The following is a 27,057-nucleotide window of genomic DNA, read 5'->3' as shown; positions in this document are numbered from 1 at the left end:
AGTGATGGGCTCTGTGTCCCTATAAGTGACAGTCACGTATCTCCTGTGTTGGGCTCAGTGTCCCTATAAGTGACAGTCACGTATGTCCAGTGTTGGGCTCTGTGTCCCTATAAGTGACAGTCACGTATCTCCAGTGTTGGGCTCAGTGTCCCTATAAGTGACAGTCACATATCTCCAGTGTTGGGCTTAGTGTCCCTATAAGTGACAGTCACGTATCTCCAGTGTTGGGCTCAGTGTCCCTATAAGTGACAGTCACGTATCTCCAGTGTTGGGCTCAGTGTCCCTATAAGTGACAGTCACGTATCTCCAGTGTTGGGCTCAGTGTCCCTATAAGTGACAGTCACGTATCTCCAGTGTTGGGCTCAGTGTCCCTATAAGTGACAGTCACGTAACTCCAGTGTTGGGCTCAGTGTCCCTATAAGTGACAGTCACGTATCTCCAGTGTTGGGCTCAGTGTCCCTATAAGTGACAGTAACGTAACTCCAGTGTTGGGCTCAGTGTCCCTATAAGTGACAGTAACATATCTCCAGTGTTGGGCTCTGTGTCCCTATAAGTGACAGTCATGTATCTCCAGTGATGGGCTCAGTGTCCCTATAAGTGACAGTCACGTATCCCCAGTGATGGGCTCTGTGTCCCTATAAGTGACAGTCACGTATCTCCAGTGTTGGGCTCAGTGTCCCTATAAGTGACAGTAATGTAACTCCAGTGTTGGGCTCAGTGTCCCTATAAGTAATATTCACGTATCTCCAGTGTTGGGCTCACTGTCCCTATAAGTGACAGTCACGTGTCTCCAGTGTTGGGCTCTGTGTCCCTATAAGTGACAGTCACGTATCTCCAGTGATGGGCTCAGTGTCCCTATAAGTGACAGTCACGTATCCCCAGTGATGGGCTCTGTGTCCCTATAAGTGACAGTCACGTATCTCCTGTGTTGGGCTCAGTGTCCCTATAAGTGACAGTCACGAATCTCCAGTGTTGGGCTCTGTGTCCCTATAAGTGACAGTCACGTATCTCCAGTGATGGGCTCAGTGTCCCTATAAGTGACAGTCACGTATCCCCAGTGATGGGCTCTGTGTCCCTATAAGTGACAGTCACGTATCTCCAGTGTTTGGCTCAGTGTCCCTATAAGTGACAGTCATGTATCTCCAGTGTTGGGCTTAGTGTCCCTATAAGTGACAGTCTTGTATCTCCAGTGATGGGCTCTGTGTCCCTATAAGTGACAGTCGCGTATCTCCAGTGTTGGGCTCTGTGTCCCTATAAGTGACAGTCACGTATCTCCAGTGTTGGGCTCAGTGTCCCTATAAGTGACAGTCACGTATCTCCAGTGTTGGGGTCTGTGTCCCTATAAGTGACAGTCACGTATCTCCAGTGTTGGAGTCAGTGTCCCTATAAGTGGCAGTCACGTATCTCCAGTGTTGGAGTCAGTGTCCCTATAAGTGACAGTCACGTATCTCCAGTGTTGGGCTCTGTGTCCCTATAAGTGACAGTCGCGTATCTCCAGTGTTGGGCTCAGTGTCCCTATAAGTGACAGTCACGTATCTCCAGTGTTGGAGTCAGTGTCCCTATAAGTGACAGTCACGTATCTCCAGTGTTGGGCTCTGTGTCCCTATAAGTGACAGTCACGTATCCCCAGTGTTGGGCTCTGTGTCCCTATAAGTGACAGTCACGTATCTCCAGTGTTGGGCTCAGTGTCCCTATAAGTGACAGTCACGTATCTCCAGTGTTGGGGTCAGTGTCCCTATAAGTGACAGTCACGTATCTCCAGTGTTGGGCTCTGTGCCCCTATAAGTGACAGTAACGTAACTCCAGTGTTGGGCTCAGTGTCCCTATAAGTGACAGTCACATATCTCCAGTGTTGGGCTCAGTGTCCCTATAAGTGACAGTCACATATCTCCAGTGTTGAGCTCAGTGTCCCTATAAGTGACAGTCACGTATCTCCAGTGTTGGGCTCAGTGTCCCTATAAGTGACAGTCACGTATCTCCAGTGTTGGGCTCTGTGTCCCTATAAGTGACAGTCACGTATCTCCAGTGTTGGGCTCAGTGTCCCTATAAGTGACAGTCACGTATCTCCAGTGTTGGGCTCAGTGTCCCTATAAGTGACAGTCACGTAACTCCACTGTTGGGCTCAGTGTCCCTATAAGTGACAGTCACGTATCTCCAGTGTTGGGCTCAGTGTTCCTATAAGTGACAGTCACGTAACTCCAGTGTTGGGCTCAGTGTCCCTATAAGTGGCAGTCATATATCTCCAGTGTTGGGCTCAGTGTCCCTATAAGTGACAGTAACGTAACTCCAGTGTTGGGCTCAGTGTCCCTATAAGTGATAGTCACGTAACTCCAGTGTTGGGCTCTGTGCCCCTATAAGTGACAGTCACGTATCTCCAGTGTTGGGCTCAGTGTCCCTATAAGTGATAGTCACGTAACTCCAGTGTTGGGCTCTGTGTCCCTATAAGTGACAGTCGCGTATCTCCAGTGTTGGGCTCAGTGTCCCTATAAGTGATATTCACGTATCTCCAGTGTTGGGCTCAGTGTCCCTATAAGTGACAGTCACGTATCTCCAGTGTTGGGCTCTGTGTCCCTATAAGTGACAGTCACGTATCTCCAGTGATGGGCTCAGTGTCCCTATAAGTGACAGTCACGTATCCCCAGTGATGGGCTCTGTGTCCCTATAAGTGACAGTCGCGTATCTCCAGTGGTGGGCTCAGTGTTCCTATAAGTGACAGTCACGTAACTCCAGTGTTGGGCTCAGTGTCCCTATAAGTGGCAGTCATATATCTCCAGTGTTGGGCTCAGTGTCCCTATAAGTGACAGTAACGTAACTCCAGTGTTGGGCTCAGTGTCCCTATAAGTGATAGTCACGTAACTCCAGTGTTGGGCTCTGTGCCCCTATAAGTGACAGTCACGTATCTCCAGTGTTGGGCTCAGTGTCCCTATAAGTGATAGTCACGTAACTCCAGTGTTGGGCTCTGTGTCCCTATAAGTGACAGTCGTGTATCTCCAGTGTTGGGCTCAGTGTCCCTATAAGTGATATTCACGTATCTCCAGTGTTGGGCTCAGTGTCCCTATAAGTGACAGTCACGTATCTCCAGTGTTGGGCTCTGTGTCCCTATAAGTGACAGTCACGTATCTCCAGTGATGGGCTCAGTGTCCCTATAAGTGACAGTCACGTATCCCCAGTGATGGGCTCTGTGTCCCTATAAGTGACAGTCACGTATCTCCAGTGTTGGGCTCTGTGTCCCTATAAGTGACAGTCACGTATCTCCAGTGATGGGCTCAGTGTCCCTATAAGTGACAGTCACGTATCCCCAGTGATGGGCTCTGTGTCCCTATAAGTGACAGTCACGTATCTCCAGTGTTTGGCTCAGTGTCCCTATAAGTGATAGTCACGTATCTCCAGTGTTGGGCTCTGTGTCCCTATAAGTGACAGTCACGTATCCCCAGTGATGGGCTCTGTGTCCCTATAAGTGACAGTCACGTATCTCCTGTGTTGGGCTCAGTGTCCCTATAAGTGACAGTCACGTATCTCCAGTGTTGGGCTCTGTGTCCCTATAAGTGACAGTCACGTATCTCCAGTGTTGGGCTCAGTGTCCCTATAAGTGACAGTCACGTATCTCCAGTGTTGGGCTTAGTGTCCCTATAAGTGACAGTCACGTATCTCCAGTGTTTGGCTCAGTGTCCCTATAAGTGACAGTCACGTATCTCCAGTGTTGGGCTCAGTGTCCCTATAAGTGACAGTCACGTATCTCCAGTGTTGGGCTCTGTGTCCCTATAAGTGACAGTCACGTATCCCCAGTGATGGGCTCTGTGTCCCTATAAGTGACAGTCACGTATCTCCTGTGTTGGGCTCAGTGTCCCTATAAGTGACAGTCACGTATGTCCAGTGTTGGGCTCTGTGTCCCTATAAGTGACAGTCACGTATCTCCAGTGTTGGGCTCAGTGTCCCTATAAGTGACAGTCACGTATCTCCAGTGTTGGGCTTAGTGTCCCTATAAGTGACAGTCACGTATCTCCAGTGTTGGGCTCAGTGTCCCTATAAGTGACAGTCACGTATCTCCAGTGTTGGGCTCAGTGTCCCTATAAGTGACAGTCACGTATCTCCAGTGTTGGGCTCAGTGTCCCTATAAGTGACAGTCACGTATCTCCAGTGTTGGGCTCAGTGTCCCTATAAGTGACAGTCACGTAACTCCAGTGTTGGGCTCAGTGTCCCTATAAGTGACAGTCACGTATCTCCAGTGTTGGGCTCAGTGTCCCTATAAGTGACAGTAACGTAACTCCAGTGTTGGGCTCAGTGTCCCTATAAGTGACAGTAACATATCTCCAGTGTTGGGCTCAGTGTCCCTATAAGTGACAGTCACGTATCTCCAGTGTTGGGCTCAGTGTCCCTATAAGTGACAGTCACGTATCTCCAGTGTTGGGCTCTGTGCCCCTATAAGTGACAGTCACGTATCCCCAGTGATGGGCTCTGTGTCCCTATAAGTGACAGTCACGTATCTCCAGTGTTGGGCTCAGTGTCCCTATAAGTGACAGTCACGTATCTCCAGTGTTGGGCTCAGTGTCCCTATAAGTGACAGTCACGTATCTCCAGTGTTGGGCTCAGTGTCCCTATAAGTGACAGTCACGTATCCCCAGTGATGGGCTCTGTGTCCCTATAAGTGACAGTCACGTATCTCCAGTGTTGGGCTCAATGTCCCTATAAGTGACAGTCGCGTATCTACAGTGTAGGGCTCAGTGTCCCTATAAGTGACAGTCACGTAACTCCAGTGTTGGGCTCAGTGTTCCTATAAGTGACAGTCACGTAACTCCAGTGTTGGGCTCAGTGTCCCTATAAGTGGCAGTCATATATCTCCAGTGTTGGGCTCAGTGTCCCTATAAGTGACAGTAACGTAACTCCAGTGTTGGGCTCAGTGTCCCTATAAGTGATAGTCACGTAACTCCAGTGTTTGGCTCTGTGCCCCTATAAGTGACAGTCACGTATCTCCAGTGTTGGGCTCAGTGTCCCTATAAGTGATAGTCACGTAACTCCAGTGTTGGGCTCTGTGTCCCTATAAGTGATATTCACGTATCTCCAGTGTTGGGCTCAGTGTCCCTATAAGTGATATTCACGTATCTCCAGTGTTGGGCTCAGTGTCCCTATAAGTGACAGTCACGTATCTCCAGTGTTGGGCTCTGTGTCCCTATAAGTGACAGTCACGTATCTCCAGTGATGGGCTCAGTGTCCCTATAAGTGACAGTCACGTATCCCCAGTGATGGGCTCTGTGTCCCTATAAGTGACAGTCACGTATCTCCAGTGTTGGGCTCTGTGTCCCTATAAGTGACAGTCATGTATCTCCAGTGATGGGCTCAGTGTCCCTATAAGTGACAGTCACGTATCCCCAGTGATGGGCTCTGTGTCCCTATAAGTGACAGTCACGTATCTCCAGTGTTGGGATCAGTGTCCCTATAAGTGACAGTAATGTAACTCCAGTGTTGGGCTCAGTGTCCCTATAAGTAATATTCACGTATCTCCAGTGTTGGGCTCACTGTCCCTATAAGTGACAGTCACGTGTCTCCAGTGTTGGGCTCTGTGTCCCTATAAGTGACAGTCACGTATCTCCAGTGATGGGCTCAGTGTCCCTATAAGTGACAGTCACGTATCCCCAGTGATGGGCTCTGTGTCCCTATAAGTGACAGTCACGTATCTCCTGTGTTGGGCTCAGTGTCCCTATAAGTGACAGTCACGAATCTCCAGTGTTGGGCTCTGTGTCCCTATAAGTGACAGTCACGTATCTCCAGTGATGGGCTCAGTGTCCCTATAAGTGACAGTCACGTATCCCCAGTGATGGGCTCTGTGTCCCTATAAGTGACAGTCACGTATCTCCAGTGTTTGGCTCAGTGTCCCTATAAGTGACAGTCACGTATCTCCAGTGATGGGCTCAGTGTCCCTATAAGTGACAGTCACGTATCCCCAGTGATGGGCTCTGTGTCCCTATAAGTGACAGTCGCGTATCTCCAGTGTTGGGCTTAGTGTCCCTATAAGTGACAGTCACGTATCTCCAGTGTTGGGCTTAGTGTCCCTATAAGTGACAGTCATGTATCTCCAGTGATGGGCTCTGTGTCCCTATAAGTGACAGTCGCGTATCTCCAGTGTTGGGCCCTGTGTCCCTATAAGTGAAAGTCGCGTATCTCCAGTGTTGGGCTCTGTGTCCCTATAAGTGACAGTCGCGTATCTCCAGTGTTGGGCTCAGTGTCCCTATAAGTGACAGTCACGTATCTCCAGTGTTGGAGTCAGTGTCCCTATAAGTGGCAGTCACGTATCTCCAGTGTTGGAGTCAGTGTCCCTATAAGTGACAGTCACGTATCTCCAGTGTTGGTCTCTGTGTCCCTATAAGTGACAGTCGCGTATCTCCAGTGTTGGGCTCAGTGTCCCTATAAGTGACAGTCACGTATCTCCAGTGTTGGGCTCAGTGTCCCTATAAGTGACAGTCACGTATCTCCAGTGTTGGAGTCAGTGTCCCTATAAGTGACAGTCACGTATCTCCAGTGTTGGGCTCTGTGTCCCTATAAGTGACAGTCATATATCTCCAGTGTTGGGCTCAGTGTCCCTATAAGTGACAGTCACGTAACTCCAGTGTTGGGCTCAGTGTCCCTATAAGTGACAGTCGCTTATCTCCAGTGTTGGGCTCAGTGTTCCTATAAGTGACAGTCACGTAACTCCAGTGTTGGGCTCAGTGTCCCTATAAGTGACAGTCATATATCTCCAGTGTTGGGCTCAGTGTCCCTATAAGTGACAGTAACGTAACTCCAGTGTTGGGCTCAGTGTCCCTATAAGTGATAGTCACGTAACTCCAGTGTTGGGCTCTGTGTCCCTATAAGTGACAGTCATATATCTCCAGTGTTGGGCTCAGTGTCCCTATAAGTGACAGTCACGTAACTCCAGTGTTGGGCTCTGTGATGAGGGAACAGCCGCCATCTTGGACGGGCATACTAACACAGATTGGCGTGACTCCATTTTGTCTCCTGGTCACAGGTCTGCAGAGAGGAGTGCTCCTGGCCCCCACCTTTTCTAATGAACATAGTGCTTATTAGTATGGTAATTGGCTGAGCTCAGTGTAGATTGCAGAAGGTACTTCAAAGCTCAGGGAGGAAACCACACCAGCAGGGGGCTTGGAAATGCATGGGGGCTTAATTAAAGCACGCATGTCAAGTAGCCACTGGATACACATCTAGTATGGTCGTCCAGCCGAACCGTCTCTGACATGGAATCGTGAATTATGGACGCATCGTCCGAGGTACCGGCTCATAAAAAATATTCCCCTCGTCCTAAAGAAATGGTGCATCTAATAGTGCGACTCCGGTATCCGTGGGAGGTCTGAAACCCGAGATATAGAGATCAGCCTCCCACAGGGACCGAATGGGTCCAGGTTTGATCCCAGTACGACCGGCAGAACAAACCACAGGCGCTGGTACTGCCCGTGGGCTGATCCGATCATCCTGAGAGCAGTTATCCCATTTATTAGATATTGGAATAAATCTTGCAGGGAGGCAGAGGGGTGGAGATTGCTAAGCCCACCCAGCTACAGGGGGAGGGACACGGCAGGGTTAAGAGCTGGACCATGTGGAGAGTGGGTGACACTCAGAAGATGACCAGCTAAGAAACAGGGCATACGCCAGCCAGAGGGGGCAAGCACACGCTTTCTGGGGGCTGCCCGGCAACTAAAGTTTTGGACCTGCGGAACGCTGCGCCCCCCGGCTTCCACAAGCGACCTCTAACCTGGTAAAGTGACCTCCAGCTTTATACCTTAAGCCTTGTATCATTGTTGTTATATTGTACTCTGACTGTAACTCTTGATATATTGTGATTGTAATTACCTAGTGCGCCCTTAAGGCAATTAAATCATAAATTAATTTTGGGCTGATCCTTTTACTCTGATTGCGAATCTTAGAATACCCAGTGTGGGTAACAGGGCAGTCATTCCGGCGGCCATTTGCTCTAGGTGCAGTTCCCTTACTGACCTGAGAGACAAAGGGGGCGCCGGAGAGCTGTGCCTGTGTAGTGACGTCACGGATTGGTGACGTGGAAGGAACAGGGGCTTCCTTCACAGTGGTGGCAGCGTACGTGGGATCAGAGTAATAGTGTGCGTGGGACCCCTACTCCCAGACACTAAAGACTACCAGTGGTAACTTTCGCTGCTGGGGTCTTAAGGTCAGCCCAGCACTAGACGGTCAGAGTGTAAATATAATAAGTTGTGTGCAAGGTCAGGGTTACAGCTGTGTCAGTAACCAGAGGTTCCAAAGATGGCAGAGGGCACCAGGAGTGCAGTGAGGGCGCAGGCCAGTGCTATGGTCGAGGAGGAGGTGGTGGTGGATGGTACTGTTCAAGGCGAGGGGGAGCTCAGCCCAGACTCCCCAAGGAGCCAGCCACCTGTGCTTAGTCCGGCAAGGGACTACCCACCACCTACCCGCCCCAGCCTGTCCACATCAGCGACCCTTGTTGCAGCGGCAGTGGCACGTCTCGAGGAGGGTAATGAAGACGCCTATATGAGACTCATGGCAGCTGCAGAGAAAGCAGCGGAGGCCGAGCGTGCAGAACGCCGTGAGGCAGCGGAGCGGGCAGAGAAAGCTGCAGAGCGGGCAGCGGAGCAAGCGGAGGCCGAGCGTGCAGAACGCCGTGAGGCAGCGGAGCGGGCAGAGAAAGCTGCAGAGCGGGCAGCGGAGCAAGCGGCGGCAGAGAGAGCAGCGGAGCGCCAGCACCGACTGGAGATGGCTCAACACGGGCTCCCGTTGGACGCCCCAGCACCACCAGAGTCCAGGGTTTCCAAAGTCCGGGCCGAGGACTTCCCTCTGCTTGAGAAGGATGGAGACCTGGATTCCTTTTTGCTGGCCTTTGAAAGGACCTGCCTTCAACACCATCTGGCCCCGGATCAGTGGGCAAGATACCTGACCCCCCGTTTGAGGGGTAAGTCCCTGGAAGTTTTGGGGGACTTACCTGCCGGGGAGGAGCAGGACTACAGCAGCATCAAGCGGGCCCTGATCCAGCACTACAACCTCACCCCGGAGTCCTACCGCAAGAAGTTCCGGAGCCTGCAGCGGGGCCCAAAGGACACCTGGACCGACCACATGCGGGCGTTGCTGAGAGCTGCAGAGCACTGGACCTCGGGTCTAGCGCTCGCCACCCGCCAGGAGGTCCAGGAACTGTTCGTCACGGAGCAGTTTTTGTGGAACTGCTCAGAGGACCTCCAGCAGTTCCTTCGTGACCAGAAACCGAAGGGGGCTTCTGCTACAGCCGCCCTGGCAGACGAGTATGCCAATAACAGGGTGCCTGAGCCGAAGAAGCCTGCCAGCAGCACCTGGAGAGGGGGTAAGCCCAATCCTGCCCCTGTTTCCCCAGCCCCCAGAGTGCAAGGGGTGTACCCCCCTGCTGCCCTCTCCAGGCCAGGCGCAGAACCCAGACGTTGTCATCACTGCAACCAGCTGGGACACTTCAAGTCTGCATGTCCCCAGCGTCTTAAGGCCCCATCCCTGTCCCTGGAACCGTCCACTGTTTTATGTGTGGGAGGGGGTGGTGGGAGGTCCCTGGACAATTACCAACCCGTCACTATCGGCCGCTCAGCGGTCATGGGACTGCGGGACACAGGCGCTGAACGAACCCTGGTACGTCCTGAGGTGGTGTCCCCTCAAGACTTGGTACCGGGAAAAACCCTTTCCGTCTCCGGAATTGGAGGCGTGGAACCAGCGCTGCCTGTCGCCAAGGTGTTTTTGGACTGGGGCGCCGGGAGGGGAGTGCGGGAGGTGGGAGTAACGTCAAATATTCCTGCCAATGTATTACTTGGGACCGATTTGGGGCGGATAGTGTCTCAGTATGTGGCCACTGAACCCCCAAGTTCGGCTCCCCAAGAATGTCATGACTCTACTGTGAATGTTGATGTGTTGAATGTGCCTCCAACAGTGGAGGAGGGATTGAAACCTGAGGGTAATCCATACACTGACACCACACACACAGGGCTCACAGGGAGGACAGGTGAGGAGACTGTAGGGGAGAGCACAGAGGTGGAGGGAGGGGCTGCTATGGGCAGTGTAGGGCCCCTAAGTGAATCCAGCCTGCTGAGTCTAGGGCCCCTGCAGGAAGAGGAACAGGCCATGGGGGGAGGAGGCGTCCCAGGAGAGGAGCCACCAGGTAAGACCCCAGGGCAGGAGTTCCCCACACCCGGGATGTCAGGAGGGCAGGGAAGTCTGCCTGACCCGGCGACTTGGTCAGGAGCCGGGGGGAAGCAGGCGCTACCCATGGGCACAGCGGTCGTGGCCGCTGTCACCAGGAGTGGGAGCGCCGGAGCCCAAGGAGCCTTGCAGAGGTCCGACGGCTTCCCCCTCTCTGACCAAGTGGCGGCCGAGTCAGACAGCGGCCAGGAGACAGATCCCGGGGAGCTGACAGCGGATGTGGCAGTGTCGTCCATTCTCGCCACATCGAGTCAGGGATTTCAGGCAGCGTTGGAAGCTGATGCTAGCCTGAAAGCTCTCAAGGAGCAGGCGGCACAGCCTCCTGGGGAGTCAGACCGCGAGCAGGTGGTCTGGGACCAGGGATGGCTGTTCCAGGTAACGGTCCAGCAGGGTTCACCGGAGGCGTGGCCCAGGGACCGACAGTTAGGGCTACCCTATCCGCTCAGAAAGGGGGAGGAGGGGGCAGAAACAGCCTCAGAGAGAGACAGAGGAGGAGGCAGAGACTGCCTCAGGGAAAGAGAGAAGGAGGCAGAGACAGCCTCAGAGAGAGAGGGAGAGGCAGAGACAGCCTCAGAGAGGGACAGAGGAGGAGGCAGGGACAGCCTCAGAGACAGAGAGGAGGAGGCAGAGACAGCCTCAGAGAGAGACAGAGGAGGAGGCAGGGACAGCCTCAGAAAGAGAGAGGGAGAGGCAGAGACAGCCTCAGAGAGGGACAGAGGAGGAGGCAGGGACAGCCTCAGGGAAAGAGAGAAGGAGGCAGAGACAGCCTCAGAGAGGGACAGAGGAGGAGGCAGGGACAGCCTCAGAGACAGAGAGGAGGAGGCAGAGACAGCCTCAGAGAGAGACAGAGGAGGAGGCAGAGACTGCCTCAGGGAAAGAGAGAAGGAGGCAGAGACAGCCTCAGAGAGAGAGGGAGAGGCAGAGACAGCCTCAGAGAGGGACAGAGGAGGAGGCAGGGACAGCCTCAGAGACAGAGAGGAGGAGGCAGAGACAGCCTCAGAGAGAGACAGAGGAGGAGGCAGGGACAGCCTCAGAAAGAGAGAGGGAGAGGCAGAGACAGCCTCAGAGAGGGACAGAGGAGGCAGGGACAGCCTCAGGGAAAGAGAGAAGGAGGCAGAGACAGCCTCAGAGAGAGACAGAGGAGGAGGCAGGGACAGCCTCAGAAAGAGAGAGGGAGAGGCAGAGACAGCCTCAGAGAGGGACAGAGGAGGAGGCAGGGACAGCTTCAGAGACAGAGAGGAGGGGGCAGGGACAGCCTCAGAGAGAGAGGAGGGGGCAGAGACAGCCTCAGAGAGAGACAGAGGAGGAGGCAGAGACTGCCTCAGAGAGACAGAGGAGGAGGCAGAGACAGCCTCGGAGAGAGACAGAGGAGGGGGCAGAGACCATGGTAATGCTGATGGGTTGTCCCGGCAAGGAGAAAGTGCGGAAGGGCGCACGGGGGAACACAGGAATGTGATGCCCCCTAGCGCCCTCTAAAGCAGGGAGGTGTGATGAGGGAACAGCCGCCATCTTGGACGGGCATACTAACACAGATTGGCGTGACTCCATTTTGTCTCCTGGTCACAGGTCTGCAGAGAGGAGTGCTCCTGGCCCCCACCTTTTCTAATGAACATAGTGCCTATTAGTATGGTAATTGGCTGAGCTCAGTGTAGATTGCAGAAGGTACTTCAAAGCTCAGGGAGGAAACCACACCAGCAGGGGGCTTGGAAATGCATGGGGGCTTAATTAAAGCACGCATGTCAAGTAGCCACTGGATACACATCTAGTATGGTCGTCCAGCCGAACCGTCTCTGACATGGAATCGTGAATTATGGACGCATCGTCCGAGGTACCGGCTCATAAAAAATATTCCCCTCGTCCTAAAGAAATGGTGCATCTAATAGTGCGACTCCGGTATCCGTGGGAGGTCTGAAACCCGAGATATAGAGATCAGCCTCCCACAGGGACCGAATGGGTCCAGGTTTGATCCCAGTACGACCGGCAGAACAAACCACAGGCGCTGGTACTGCCCGTGGGCTGATCCGATCATCCTGAGAGCAGTTATCCCATTTATTAGATATTGGAATAAATCTTGCAGGGAGGCAGAGGGGTGGAGATTGCTAAGCCCACCCAGCTACAGGGGGAGGGACACGGCAGGGTTAAGAGCTGGACCATGTGGAGAGTGGGTGACACTCAGAAGATGACCAGCTAAGAAACAGGGCATACGCCAGCCAGAGGGGGCAAGCACACGCTTTCTGGGGGCTGCCCGGCAACTAAAGTTTTGGACCTGCGGAACGCTGCGCCCCCCGGCTTCCACAAGCGACCTCTAACCTGGTAAAGTGACCTCCAGCTTTATACCTTAAGCCTTGTATCATTGTTGTTATATTGTACTCTGACTGTAACTCTTGATATATTGTGATTGTATATTTCTTGTAATTACCTAGTGCGCCCTTAAGGCAATTAAATCATAAATTAATTTTGGGCTGATCCTTTTACTCTGATTGCGAATCTTAGAATACCCAGTGTGGGTAACAGGGCAGTCATTCCGGCGGCCATTTGCTCTAGGTGCAGTTCCCTTACTGACCTGAGAGACAAAGGGGGCGCCGGAGAGCTGTGCCTGTGTAGTGACGTCACGGATTGGTGACGTGGAAGGAACAGGGGCTTTCTTCACAGGCTCAGTATCCCTATAAGTGACAGTCGCGTATCTCCAGTGTTGGGCTCAGTGTTCCTATAAGTGACAGTCACGTAACTCCAGTGTTGGGCTCAGTGTCCCTATAAGTGACAGTCATATATCTCCAGTGTTGGGCTCAGTGTCTCTATAAGTGACAGTAACGTAACTCCAGTGTTGGGCTCAGTGTCCCTATAAGTGACAGTCACGTATCTCCAGTGTTGGGCTCTGTGCCCCTATAAGTGACAGTCACGTATCTCCAGTGTTGGGCTCAGTGTCCCTATAAGTGACAGTAATGTAACTCCAGTGTTGGGCTCAGTGTCCCTATAAGTGATATTCACGTATCTCCAGTGTTGGGCTCAGTGTCCCTATAAGTGACAGTCACGTATCTCCAGTGTTGGGCTCTGTGTCCCTATAAGTGACAGTCACGTATCTCCAGTGATGGGCTCAGTGTCCCTATAAGTGACAGTCACGTATCCCCAGTGATGGGCTCTGTGTCCCTATAAGTGACAGTCACGTATCTCCTGTGTTGGGCTCAGTGTCCCTATAAGTGACAGTCACGTATCTCCAGTGTTGGGCTCTGTGTCTCTATAAGTGACAGTCACGTATCTCCAGTGATGGGCTCAGTGTCCCTATAAGTGACAGTCACGTATCCCCAGTGATGGGCTCTGTGTCCCTATAAGTGACAGTCATGTATCTCCAGTGTTGGGCTTAGTGTCCCTATAAGTGACAGTCTTGTATCTCCAGTGATGGGCTCTGTGTCCCTATAAGTGACAGTCGCGTATCTCCAGTGTTGGGCTCAGTGTCCCTATAAGTGACAGTCACGTATCTCCAGTGTTGGGGTCTGTGTCCCTATAAGTGACAGTCACGTATCTCCAGTGTTGGAGTCAGTGTCCCTATAAGTGGCAGTCACGTATCTCCAGTGTTGGAGTCAGTGTCCCTATAAGTGACAGTCACGTATCTCCAGTGTTGGGCTCTGTGTCCCTATAAGTGACAGTCACGTATCTCCAGTGTTGGGGTCAGTGTCCCTATAAGTGACAGTCACGTATCTCCAGTGTTGGGCTCTGTGTCCCTATAAGTGACAGTCACGTATCTCCAGTGTTGGAGTCAGTGTCCCTATAAGTGACAGTCACGTATCTCCAGTGTTGGGCTCAGTGTCCCTATAAGTGACAGTCACGTATCTCCAGTGTTGGGCTCTGTGCCCCTATAAGTGACAGTCACGTATCTCCAGTGTTGGGCTCAGTGTCCCTATAAGTGATAGTCACGTAACTCCAGTGTTGGGCTCTGTGCCCCTATAAGTGACAGTCACGTATCTCCAGTGTTGGGCTCAGTGTCCCTATAAGTGATAGTCACGTAACTCCAGTGTTGGGCTCTGTGTCCCTATAAGTGACAGTCGCGTATCTCTAGTGTTGGGCTCTGTGTCCCTATAAGTGACAGTCACGTATCTCCAGTGTTGGGCTCAGTGTCCCTATAAGTGACAGTCACATATCTCCAGTGTTGGGCTCTGTGTCCCTATAAGTGACAGTCACGTATCTCCAGTGTTGGGCTCAGTGTCCCTATAAGTGACAGTCACGTATCTCCAGTGTTGGGGTCTGTGTCCCTATAAGTGACAGTCACGTATCTCCAGTGTTGGAGTCAGTGTCCCTATAAGTGGCAGTCACGTATCTCCAGTGTTGGAGTCAGTGTCCCTATAAGTGACAGTCACGTATCTCCAGTGTTGGGCTCTCTGTCCCTATAAGTGACAGTCACGTATCTCCAGTGTTGGGATCAGTGTCCCTATAAGTGACAGTCACGTATCTCCAGTGTTGGGCTCTGTGTCCCTATAAGTGACAGTCACGTATCTCCAGTGTTGGGCTCAGTGTCCCTATAAGTGACAGTCACGTAACTCCAGTGTTGAGCTCAGTGTCCCTATAAGTGACAGTCACGTATCTCCAGTGTTGGGCTCAGTGTCCCTATAAGTGACAGTCACGTATCTCCAGTGTTGGGCTCTGTGTCCCTATAAGTGACAGTCACGTATCTCCAGTGTTGGGCTCAGTGTCCCTATAAGTGACAGTCACGTATCTCCAGTGTTGGGCTCAGTGTCCCTATAAGTGACAGTCACGTAACTCCAGTGTTGGGCTCAGTGTCCCTATAAGTGACAGTCACGTATCTCCAGTGTTGGGCTCAGTGTCCCTATAAGTGGCAGTCATATATCTCCAGTGTTGGGCTCAGTGTCCCTATAAGTGACAGTAACGTAACTCCAGTGTTGGGCTCAGTGTCCCTATAAGTGATAGTCACGTAACTCCAGTGTTGGGCTCTGTGCCCCTATAAGTGACAGTCACGTATCTCCAGTGTTGGGCTCAGTGTCCCTATAAGTGATAGTCACGTAACTCCAGTGTTGGGCTCTGTGTCCCTATAAGTGACAGTCGCGTATCTCTAGTGTTGGGCTCAGTGTCCCTATAAGTGATATTCACGTATCTCCAGTGTTGGGCTCAGTGTCCCTATAAGTGACAGTCACGTATCTCCAGTGTTGGGCTCTGTGTCCCTATAAGTGACAGTCATGTATCTCCAGTGATGGGCTCAGTGTCCCTATAAGTGACAGTCACGTATCCCCAGTGATGGGCTCTGTGTCCCTATAAGTGACAGTCACGTATCTCCAGTGTTGGGCTCTGTGTCCCTATAAGTGACAGTCACGTATCTCCAGTGATGGGCTCAGTGTCCCTATAAGTGACAGTCACGTATCCCCAGTGTTGGAGTCAGTGTCCCTATAAGTGACAGTCACGTATCTCCAGTGTTGGAGTCAGTGTCCCTATAAGTGACAGTCACGTATCTCCAGTGTTGGGCTCTGTGTCCCTATAAGTGACAGTCACGTATCTCCAGTGTTGGGCTCAGTGTCCCTATAAGTGACAGTCACATATCTCCAGTGTTGGGCTCTGTGTCCCTATAAGTGACAGTCACGTATCTCCAGTGTTGGGCTCAGTGTCCCTATAAGTGACAGTCACGTATCTCCAGTGTTGGGGTCTGTGTCCCTATAAGTGACAGTCACGTATCTCCAGTGTTGGAGTCAGTGTCCCTATAAGTGGCAGTCACGTATCTCCAGTGTTGGAGTCAGTGTCCCTATAAGTGACAGTCACGTATCTCCAGTGTTGGGCTCTGTGTCCCTATAAGTGACAGTCACGTATCTCCAGTGTTGGGGTCAGTGTCCCTATAAGTGACAGTCACGTATCTCCAGTGTTGGGCTCTGTGTCCCTATAAGTGACAGTCACGTATCTCCAGTGTTGGAGTCAGTGTCCCTATAAGTGACAGTCACGTATCTCCAGTGTTGGGCTCTGTGTCCCTATAAGTGACAGTCACGTATCTCCAGTGTTGGGCTCAGTGTCCCTATAAGTGACAGTCACGTATCTCCAGTGTTGGGCTCTGTGCCCCTATAAGTGACAGTCACGTATCTCCAGTGTTGGGCTCAGTGTCCCTATAAGTGACAGTCACGTATCTCCAGTGTTGGGGTCTGTGTCCCTATAAGTGACAGTCACGTATCTCCAGTGTTGGAGTCAGTGTCCCTATAAGTGGCAGTCACGTATCTCCAGTGTTGGAGTCAGTGTCCCTATAAGTGACAGTCGCGTATCTCCAGTGTTGGGCTCTGTGTCCCTATAAGTGACAGTCGCGTATCTCCAGTGTTGGGCTCTGTGTCCCTATAAGTGACAGTCGCGTATCTCCAGTGTTGGGCTCTGTGTCCCTATAAGTGACAGTCGCGTATCTCCAGTGTTGGGCTCAGTGTCCCTATAAGTGACAGTCACGTATCTCCAGTGTTGGGCTCAGTGTCCCTATAAGTGACAGTCACGTATCTCCAGTGTTGGAGTCAGTGTCCCTATAAGTGACAGTCACGTATCTCCAGTGTTGGGCTCTGTGTCCCTATAAGTGACAGTCACGTATCTCCAGTGTTGGGCTCAGTGTCCCTATAAGTGACAGTCACGTATCTCCAGTGTTGGGCTCTGTGTCCCTATAAGTGACAGTCACGTATCTCCAGTGTTGGGCTCAGTGTCCCTATAAGTGACAGTCACGTATCTCCAGTGTTGGGCTCTGTGTCCCTATAAGTGACAGTCACGTATCTCCAGTGTTGGGCTCAGTGTCCCTATAAGTGACAGTCACGTATCTCCAGTGTTCGGCTCAGTGTCCCTATAAGTGACAGTCACGTAACTCCAGTGTTGGGCTCAGTGTCCCTATAAGTGACAGTCGCGTATCTCCAGTGTTGGGCTCAGTGTTCCTATAAGTGACAGTCACGTAACTCCAGTGTTGGGCTCAGTGTCCCTATAAGTGACAGTCATATATCTCCAGTGTTGGGCTCAGTGTCCCTATAAGTGACAGTAACGTAACTCCAGTGTTGGGCTCAGTGTCCCTATAAGTGACAGTCGCGTATCTCCAGTGTTGGGCTCAGTGTTCCTATAAGTGACAGTCACGTAACTCCAGTGTTGGGCTCAGTGTCCCTATAAGTGACAGTCATATATCTCCAGTGTTGGGCTCAGTGTCCCTATAAGTGACAGTAACGTAACTCCAGTGTTGGGCTCAGTGTCCCTATAAGTGGCAGTCACGTATCTCCAGTGTTGGAGTCACTGTCCCTATAAGTGACAGTCACGTATCTCGAGTGTTGGGCTCTGTGTCCCTATAAGTGACAGTCGCGTATCTCCAGTGTTGGGCTCTGTGTCCCTATAAGTGACAGTCATGTATCTCCAGTGTTGGGCTCTGTGTCCCTATAAGTGACAGTCACGTATCTCCAGTGATGGACTCTGTGTCCTTATAAGTGACAGTCACGTATCTCCAGTGTTGGGGTCAGTGTCCCTGTAAGTGACAGTCATGTATCTCCAGTGTTGGGGTCAGTGTCCCTATAAGTGACAGTCCTATATCTCCAGTGTTGGGGTCAGTGTCCCTATAAGTGACAGTCACGTATCTCCAGTGATGGGCTCTGTGTCCCTATAAGTGACAGTCATATATCTCCAGTGATGGGCCCTGTGTCCCTATAAGTTGCAGCCTAAGTCCTCTTATGTGCTGGTCACATTCTTAGGCTACGTTCACATTTGCGTTGTGCGCCGCAGCGTCGGCGACGCAACGCACAACGCAAATGTGAACGCATGCACAACGTAGCGTTTTGTGACGCATGCGTCCTTTTTTTGCTTGATTTTGGACGCACAAAAAATGCAACTTGCTGCGTCCTGTGCGCCCTGACGCGTGCGCCGCAGCGACGCATGCGTCACAAAACGCAAATGCAACGCATGTCCATGCGCCCCCATGTTAAATATAGGGGTGCATGACGCATGCGGCGACGCAGCGGCGCCCGACGCTGCGTCACACAACGCTAATGTGAACGTAGCCTAGTAAGTGACATTGTGAGCGTTATCATAATACTATGTGCACGGACCATCGTCTCCATATCAGGGCCTCTCCCTTGCTCTCTCGATATCTGACTTGTCGACATTTGTAGCTTTGGGGCGAAAAAATATATGACTGATATAATCTAATAACGAGCATTCTCCAAGCTTCACGTGTGTGATCTTTGACACAGCATTTCCTCTGTGTAAGAGATTCCGGCATTTCATCTTTCATATACTTTGGGCGATAATGAAAAATTACTAAAGACTGAACAATATGAAAAAGTGGATCTTTCACCTGGTGAACCTTCCTGAAATGTTGGGGAATCGATAACATATAATCACTATATATCACTTTATGGCTTATCATCCTTAACATCTAGCTCCATTTTGGACACAACAGACACACAAGGGCTAAATTTTCATAATTTGCTATCTCTTTTTTGCATTATGGGTATTGTTAAGGTAGGGCACAAAAGTTGTTAAATTCCAGAGCATCTGCTTCTCTTACCTGCGGTACCAGCAATGAATTTACCAAGCTTCAACCTGTAGAAATCTCCTTCTCCATTAATACTGAAATCTGAGTATGTGGCGTAAGTTCGATTATTGTCAAAATCCTGTAAATCCACCCGGAGCTGAAAGCTACCTATAGGAGGAAACATCAGACCGTGATGTGGGTATCCCGTGGACAACATTTCAATGGATTTCTAAAATGTAATTATTATGGCCGCCACCGTTCAGCTCTGTGCCCACGTGACTTCAATCTAAAGATCGGCCCATCTGAGATAACCCGGTCAGTAGGGTTGTGCTGACGGACAATTTCTTTGAAATCCTGCAGTCATCATCAGCCATTGTTTCTTCAATAATCAGATGGTCAGAAGTCTCTGGTGCTCAATTTAATCTGGATTGGCTACAGAGAATGGGAAACCCAGAATGACAGCAATATACCCTTACTATTCCCTGTGTCAGGGGGCATTAGAGACCACTATGGTCATCACCGGCGACATTTACTAACAGTACGACTGCTGTTATCGCTGAAAACTACAATGACGGCGGCAGTGATACCATCACCAGGACATGATCTCTACCTCCGGATGTAAGACGGTGAATATTCTCGTTGCCCAACCAGAACTCGGTGAGTTGATTACCAAATCCTCTTTTGTAAGTTTCCCAATCCTGGTAGAAATCTATCGAACCGTCAACTCGTCTCTGAAACACCTGGAAGGAAACTTGGATTTATTCATCTTCTCGTCCTCAAAATGCAATTTCCTCATATTCTCTCACTTCTCAAACTAGAACTGGACAGAGCAGAACGGTCCCGGGAAAACCAAAGTGTAGATTGTCTTTATGACTGTCATTAGTATATGTATGAATCGGAAATGGGGCATATGGGGCATCACTAAAGAAATGACATAAAATGGCAAAAGGAAAAGACTCAAGATGGTAAACTTGGAATATCCCATTTTACCATGTTTGTCTACTGAATAAAAGCCTTTTTTTTGGATTTAAAGGGAATCTGTTTATTCAGAGAGCAGCCTGACGTAAGGGCAGAGACCCCGATTCCAACGATGTGTTACTTACTGGGCTGCTTGCTGTTGTTGCAATAAAAATCACTGTTTTATCAGTAGGATTTTATTACAAGATGACTAATTGTCTCGTGCCATGTAGTTCTCCTTCTCTGTGTATCACCTCCCACACCAATGATTAGCAATCCTTCTGTCAATGTACACTGTACACAGAAAGCTGCAGGGTTATACAGGGCTCAGCAATCAGAGCACTGCTAGATCTGCAGCAAAGAAAACAGTGATTTTATCAAAACTATACCAAGCAGCCCAGTAAGTGATACATCGCTGGAATCAGGGTCTCTGTCCCTTCATCATACTGCTCTTAGATAACAAAGCAAGAACCTGGTGATAGATTCCCTTTAATCTAGCAACATAAAACATTGGGAATTCCATGGCCCATTTACCTCCTCACGTGCCCATGTTATAAACAAAAATAAAACAGGATTTGTACTCAAAATATGTCACCACAAAACTGATTTTATGTAGATAATATGGTATAATTATACATATCTCAGACCAGACCGTGTCACGCTGAGGGGTGCCAGGCCTCTTGACTCCACTTGGCTCCGTGTTATTTCACACCGGCTGAGCCTTGCAAAGCCACCTGCTCTGCAGTTTGCAAACCAAGACTGACACCCCCAACCCTTTGCTGCAGGGTTTTTAAATGAAATCTGTGGCCATGGGTCACTTGTAAGACCCGGTCTGGAGGGAGCGAACTGCCCCACTACCATCCTGTAGATCGCTCCAAAAATAAAAGCCCATACTTAAATTTGCCTTGGGCAAATAGTTTGTCCAAGATCTAACTTACTTTTATTTTGCACTGCAATGCACTCCAGCGGCCTCAATACGCTTCTAGGCGCATCCTGGGTGACACATAGTGACCCTCGCATATAACACCTGTCACTGCCTTACAATGTGTTCAATATCAGTACCACTGTCAGTACACGAATGATGCGCCAAAACCATCTTCAGTACATGAATGCAGTGACAAACCCATCATCAGCACATAAAAGTAGTGCCAGAACCACTGTCAATACAAGAATGCAGAGCCAGAACCAACATCAATACATGTCAACAGTGCCAGAACTACTATCAGTACTTGAATGCGGCGTCAGACCCACTGTCAGTACATTAATAAATCACCAAGCTTAGTACAGCGATCAATTACAATGTCAGGTCAGCCCCATATACAATTGTATCATATGACCTACAACTAGATTTCATGCCCAGAGCTCATCTCTCCAGAAACCACCGGAGACTAGATGGAGGTGGACATGACTTGGGGATGGGTGGACCGAGAACTCCTGCAGCTTTTGTTTGTATTGCGGTGTAGATTTTAAACAAGAGTGTTGTTGCTTTAAGAGGAAGTTTAGATGTTTGTGCCTGGTGTATTACTGTGAGGAGGGTGGGGCTTATATAGGGGAGGCAACTCTGGCTCTCCCTCTCTCTCTCACAGGATGGACAGGAGGAAACATTAAGGAAACATGTCTGCAGTGTCAGGGAGTATAATACTGGGGTTATCACCTCACATTATAGCTGATAGGAGTACATTCACCTCACACATCATGTATTAGTGTAGTGTCTGCTCCTACATCATATATGGGATCAATTTTACCTCAGAAATTCATGTAGCCGCCATGTTCCCTCATGTGTACCTCCCTGCAGACATGGCTGATATACTACTCCACATTCATCATGTATTAGTGTAGTCTCAGCTCTTACATCTTATTTGGGAGCAATATTACCTCAGAGATTCATGTAGCTGCCATGTTCCTTCATGGGTCTGTTACAAGTTGCCTCACACACTGCAGAGACAGCTCCTGTGTGACCTCCTTACAGACATGGCTGCTGTATCACATTTCTGCTGTATTATACAGAGTCTTCATGAGTTTTGGGTATCAGTGTGATGGGTCAGAGCATTGACATATACAGTGTCTGCTATTGCTAGCGCGGAGCTGGGCAGTTACAGGGACTAGTCACTGGTGAGAGGGAGCAGTAATGGGATGGTGTATATATATACCGTATATATATGAGGGTAAGAGGCTGCACTTCATGTCTGTGCATTGCATGCTGCTGTGTTCTGATTCCCCCCCTTCCCATTTATGGAGTCTGGTGACCTGTATGTAACCTCATCTCTGTACAATAGTCTGATGATGCTGGGTGTACAGATCCAGTGTGACAGGTTACTCTCACTATATATATGTGATATAAGAGTAAAGGCTCCATCTCTGTGCAGCATGCTTATCATGTATACAGACTTTGAGTACATGTTAGATCCTGGGTCTCCAGGTTACTTTCCTTGCTGCATATATGATTTGTGCATGACTTCCAAATCCGTGCTTTATTTCTGGAGATATGGCAGCCTTTAGTCCTATTATGTTGCATGCTGTCCTGCCTGATATATCCACCCCCCTTTTTCTATATATCTAAGATGGTGGATAGCACAAGCCTGAGTGCATTACCTGGAGCCTTACTATATATATATTATCAGGTGTCAATAAATATTCAGGGAGTAATTCAGCACATGGCATGGTGGTGAGTGGGGCACTAATAATGCAGCATATGGCAGGCAGTGAGTGGACATAGCTCAGCACATGGCGGAGGCAGTGAGTGGGCACTAATAGCTCAGCACATGGCGGGGCAGTGAGTGGGCACTAATAACTCAGCACATGGCGGGCAGTGAGTGGGCACTCCTAGTGTGATGCTGCACCTTGCTCTGGAGAACACATCATGGGCCCAGTTTTCAGCCCTGTCTATTGTATGTAGGTGGTGTGACTGACTGGGGACACAGACCTTGCAGTTTTCTGCACGTACACTTATGGCTGCATGCAGCTTATACTAGACCTACATATTATATTTTCTTACGATATATGTGCAGCTGGTGGTTAGAGAGCCTGTCTGTAACTGCTGTAGAGGAGCAGGCGGCTTCTTTATTGTTACAGCATATAACACAGCATTGCCCATCATCGAATTTATCTGACCTTATGATGGGACATTTTCCAGTATCAACCTGTAATATACCTTGGTTGTAAACTTACATGGTGTTTTCATCTTCACTTCTCCCACATCTTGTGCAGTTGGGGGGGGGGGGGGGGTCCTTGAAGTTGGTTATAAATTGGTCTGGGGGATCCATTGGGATATGGATTCCTCTTTTTGGAATTTAATTTGGTTCTTGATCTGGTGAATGGTGGAGGGGATTTTCAGCAAGGGTTTGTTGAATCCTCAGGAAGTTCAAGTGAACATTGGAACCCTGTGGTTGTGGTGCTCCCGAGCTAGTGGGGTAACGGCTGGGAGTAATTGGTACATTTTATGTTCACTTTTTGTTTGGTAATCACCAGATCTTATGAGCTTCAAGGACTCCTCCCAGCATGTTAATGTTCTTTATGCTTTGATGTTTTATTGTATGCTGTTTTAATTATATTGTCCCCTTCATATATTTGCAGGAATGGTGTATACCCACCGAGTGCTTAATTTTATATTACCTAAGATGGTGGATAGCACAGACTGAGTGGATTACCTGGAGCCGGGCAGTTGGGGGGGTCCTTGAAGTTGGTTGCAAATTGGTCTGGGGGATCCATTGGGATATGGATTCTTCCGTTTGGTATTAAATATGGTTCTGGATCTGGTGAAATGTGGAGGGGAGTTTCGGCAAGGGTTTGTCGGATCCTCAGGAAGTGCAAGTGAACATTGGAACCCTGTGGTTATGGTGCTCCCGAGCTGGTGGGGTAACGGCTGGGAGTAATTGTTGGTACATTTTATGTTCACTTTATGTTTGGTAATCGCCAGATCTTATGAGCTTCAAGGACTCCTCCCAGCGAGCTAAGGTTATTTATGCTTTGTTGGGTTATTGTATGTTTGTTTTAATAAAGGTATTAAAAAAAAAAAAAGCACTTATTTGTTTCTTTTTTAGTGGGTCCTTGAAGCTAATTATGATTTGGTCAGTAGGGGTAACCATCTCAGGTATGGACCCTCTGTTTAGGGGGGGTATTCATCATAGTATGACCCTTTGTGTGGAGGAGAAAACATCTCGGGTATGACCCCTGGATGGAGGGGTGTACATCATAGTATGACCCCCTGGTATGGAGGGGTAGCCATCTTTGGTATGGCCCCCTGGTGTGGAGGAGTGACCATCACAGTATGGCCCCCTGGTCTCCAGAAGCATTTATATCCTACAAGACCCAGTTAGGGTAAAGTCCCTGTGGACATGGCAATCATATTCTACATGCCTACAAATTAAATTGGGTCCTATGAGCTAGGAACAATAGCTTAAAAAAAAAAAAAAAGGCATGCATTTCAATACAATCGTTAGCTTCAAGGACGCTCTCTTTTTTCATGTGACTTGAGAATGCTGAGGCACAGATTTTGACTGTTTATATTGACTAACTCTTGTTTCTTTCAAGGTTGTCCTCTGGACAATGCAGTAATCTGGGGAATTAAACTGAAGAGCAATGTACCTAATATGGGTGCCCTGGAGTCAGTGGGAGTGACTAAGGGAAAAGTAATAAAGTGCATCTCGATGCCCTTGAGCCAGTGGGAGCGGCTAAGGGTGAAGAAATCAAGCGCATTAACACGAAGGGCGATGTGCCTATTCCCAATGCCTTTGTCCCAGTTGGAGAGGGTTAATGGTATTTGTTATCAAATGCCTGTAAAGCAATTAACAATGGCGTGGCAAGGTTATTAATAATGCCTTTGTAGAATTTTCTGCTATAGGCTTATTTCATTTACTATGTCCGAATATTACAGAAATTGTTCAAATTATTTAATGATCGGTTATAATGTTGATATTATATTGTGTATGGCTTTTAATTTCTCCTTGTTTATAATATCTTTCTCTTTATATACACTCATCACTTTTTGGGTAGTAATAGTAAGTGGGTTTAAGAATTGGTTACTACACAGCCCAGCAACTGTATGTAATGGTGGTTTCTAGAACTAAAATCTGTGAATTAGTGAGTTATTAGAGCTGGCTACAATACATGCGGTATAATAGTTTTTGAGGCATGACAGATGTCATTATACAGGTAGTCAGACTGTGGCTACCCCCTTTATTATGGTTTAGTTTCTGCATTACCCATTATAGGATCCACATTGCAGCATGTTTAGCGGCTGTTATTTTGCTGTAGTTACCGTATTATTGATCATAATTTGGTAGTGTTGCATTGTTAAAATTAATCTGTAGTCCTGGAATTTTGTTACTTATATGCACAGTCTTTCCATAGCATGCAGAACTCGTTGATGACTTTATTAGGCATGGGTGATGGGGGTCGAGTCCATTCAAGGTGTCAAATGGCCTCGCTGGTGGCGGTTTAGGAGTCAGGTGGAAGTTGCAGACAAGTTAAGGTGGACTCATTTTAACTAATAGAGGATGTAAAACCTCATGGTGGTGAGCAGGCTCGGCTTTGGTGGCCAGCCTCAAGGACGTTGTAATGGTAACATCAATCAGGGGCGGGCACAGTGGTTAAGCACAGGAGTGAGGATAATAGGGTCATTGGTGCCCTGAAAGTTTACTGGCTCTGCTTGAATGGCAAGCCAGTGCGTGCCGCCCCTTTATGGCTGTCTGTCCTGGTGCTGTATGTCAGACAGATGGGGATATCGCAGTACTTGTGAATCCCAATGTACTAGCACTCCACCTGACTCCTACTGTGATTATTTAATCCTGTGATTTGAATAAAAGCTGTGGCCATTTTGACAACCAAAATAATGTGTTTGTGTATTTATTTTAGTACCTAGGTTTACAGTAGTTATGGTGGTTTTAAGAAGGAGTGGGGTCCATCCCTTATCCAAAAGTCAAGAAACCACCGGAGACTAGATGGAGGTGGACATGACTTGGGGATGGGTGGACCGAGAACTCCTGCAGCTTTTGTTTGTATTGCGGTGTAGATTTTAAACAAGAGTGTTGTTGCTTTAAGAGGAAGTTTAGATGTTTGTGCCTGGTGTATTACTGTGAGGAGGGTGGGGCTTATATAGGGGAGGCAACTCTGGCTCTCCCTCTCTCTCTCACAGGATGGACAGGAGGAAACATTACCCGCCCTCCCGCCCTGTTTATAATCTTTAAACTTTTTAATTATTGCTTGTATAATGATAAATTTTTCATTGTATTTTTGAATTTGTCATTGTATATCTTGTACCATGTTCAATTGTATATTGGCTATAAAGAGTTATTATTTGTGGTAACCTTCTAAGCCCAAGGGAAGGGCAATCCTTCAGCCATGGTTCCCTGGAGGTTTCCTCCACAGGGGGTTTTTCCTCTCCTGAGCGCTGTAGGATGACTCTTTGTGAGTCGGGGGTTTGCCAAGTTTAGTCCCATTAATGCTTTTGCAGGGACTTCTAGTTTTTAAGTTTACAAAAATGATTTAATTATTTATAAAAAAAAAAAAAAGGTGTCAAATGAGACTTGGAATATTTAACCCGTCACGGCTTTGTGGTTTAGGAGTCAGGTGGAAGTTGCAGACAAGTTAAGGTGGACTCATTTTAACTAATAGAGGATGTAAAACCTCATGGTGGTGAGCAGGCTCGGCTTTGGTGGCCAGCCTCAAGGACGTTGTAATGGTAACATCAATCAGGGGCGGGCACAGTGGTTAAGCACAGGAGTGAGGATAATAGGGTCATTGGTGCCCTGAAAGTTTACTGGCTCTGCTTGAATGGCAAGCCAGTGCGTGCCGCCCCTTTATGGCTGTCTGTCCTGGTGCTGTATGTCAGACAGATGGGGATATCGCAGTACTTGTGAATCCCAATGTACTAGCACTCCACCTGACTCCTACTGTGATTATTTAATCCTGTGATTTGAATAAAAGCTGTGGCCATTTTGACAACCAAAATAATGTGTTTGTGTATTTATTTTAGTACCTAGGTTTACAGTAGTTATGGTGGTTTTAAGAAGGAGTGGGGTCCATCCCATATCCAAAAGTCAAGACTCCCCTGTTCTCAGTCTTCAACAGCACTTCCCGACACAATACCCTGCCTGATAAATAAAAAATATCTCCCATGCTGCACCCCTGAATAAATAATTGATCTGCTCCATAACATCCCCCCACACTGCCCCTCTACAAAATATTCCTCCTACACTGCCCCTATGCAAAATATCCCCCCGTACACACATATGTTGCCCCTCTACAAAATATCCCCCCCGCAAACACATACACTGCCCCTCTACAAAATATCCCCCCCGCACACACATACACTGCCCCTCTACAAAATATCCCCCCCCGTGCACACATACACCACTCTGCAAAATATCCCTCCCCCACACACCACCCCTCTGCAAAATATTCCCCCCACACACCACCCCTCTGCAAAATATCTCCCCCATACACCACAC

At 49.1% G+C, this 27,057-nt stretch overlaps 1 protein-coding gene across 1 annotated transcript in view; it reads right to left on the bottom strand.

The window, feature by feature from the left end:
• LOC143805196 (ficolin-1-B-like) overlaps nucleotides 1–27,057 on the bottom strand; it is a 113,858-nt gene that overhangs the window by 12,441 nt on the left and 74,360 nt on the right. Inside the window, exons 12-13 of the mRNA XM_077284174.1 lie at nucleotides 19,263–19,392; nucleotides 18,686–18,820 (exon numbers count right to left, since the gene is read on the bottom strand). Coding sequence (XP_077140289.1) covers nucleotides 18,686–18,820; nucleotides 19,263–19,392 — 265 coding nt within the window. The remainder of the gene's footprint in view (nucleotides 1–18,685; nucleotides 18,821–19,262; nucleotides 19,393–27,057) is intronic.

The sequence above is a fragment of the Ranitomeya variabilis genome, chromosome 2, assembly GCF_051348905.1.
Source record: "Ranitomeya variabilis isolate aRanVar5 chromosome 2, aRanVar5.hap1, whole genome shotgun sequence".
NCBI lineage: Eukaryota > Metazoa > Chordata > Amphibia > Anura > Dendrobatidae > Ranitomeya > Ranitomeya variabilis.
This window is presented reverse-complemented; position numbering and strand designations above follow the sequence as displayed.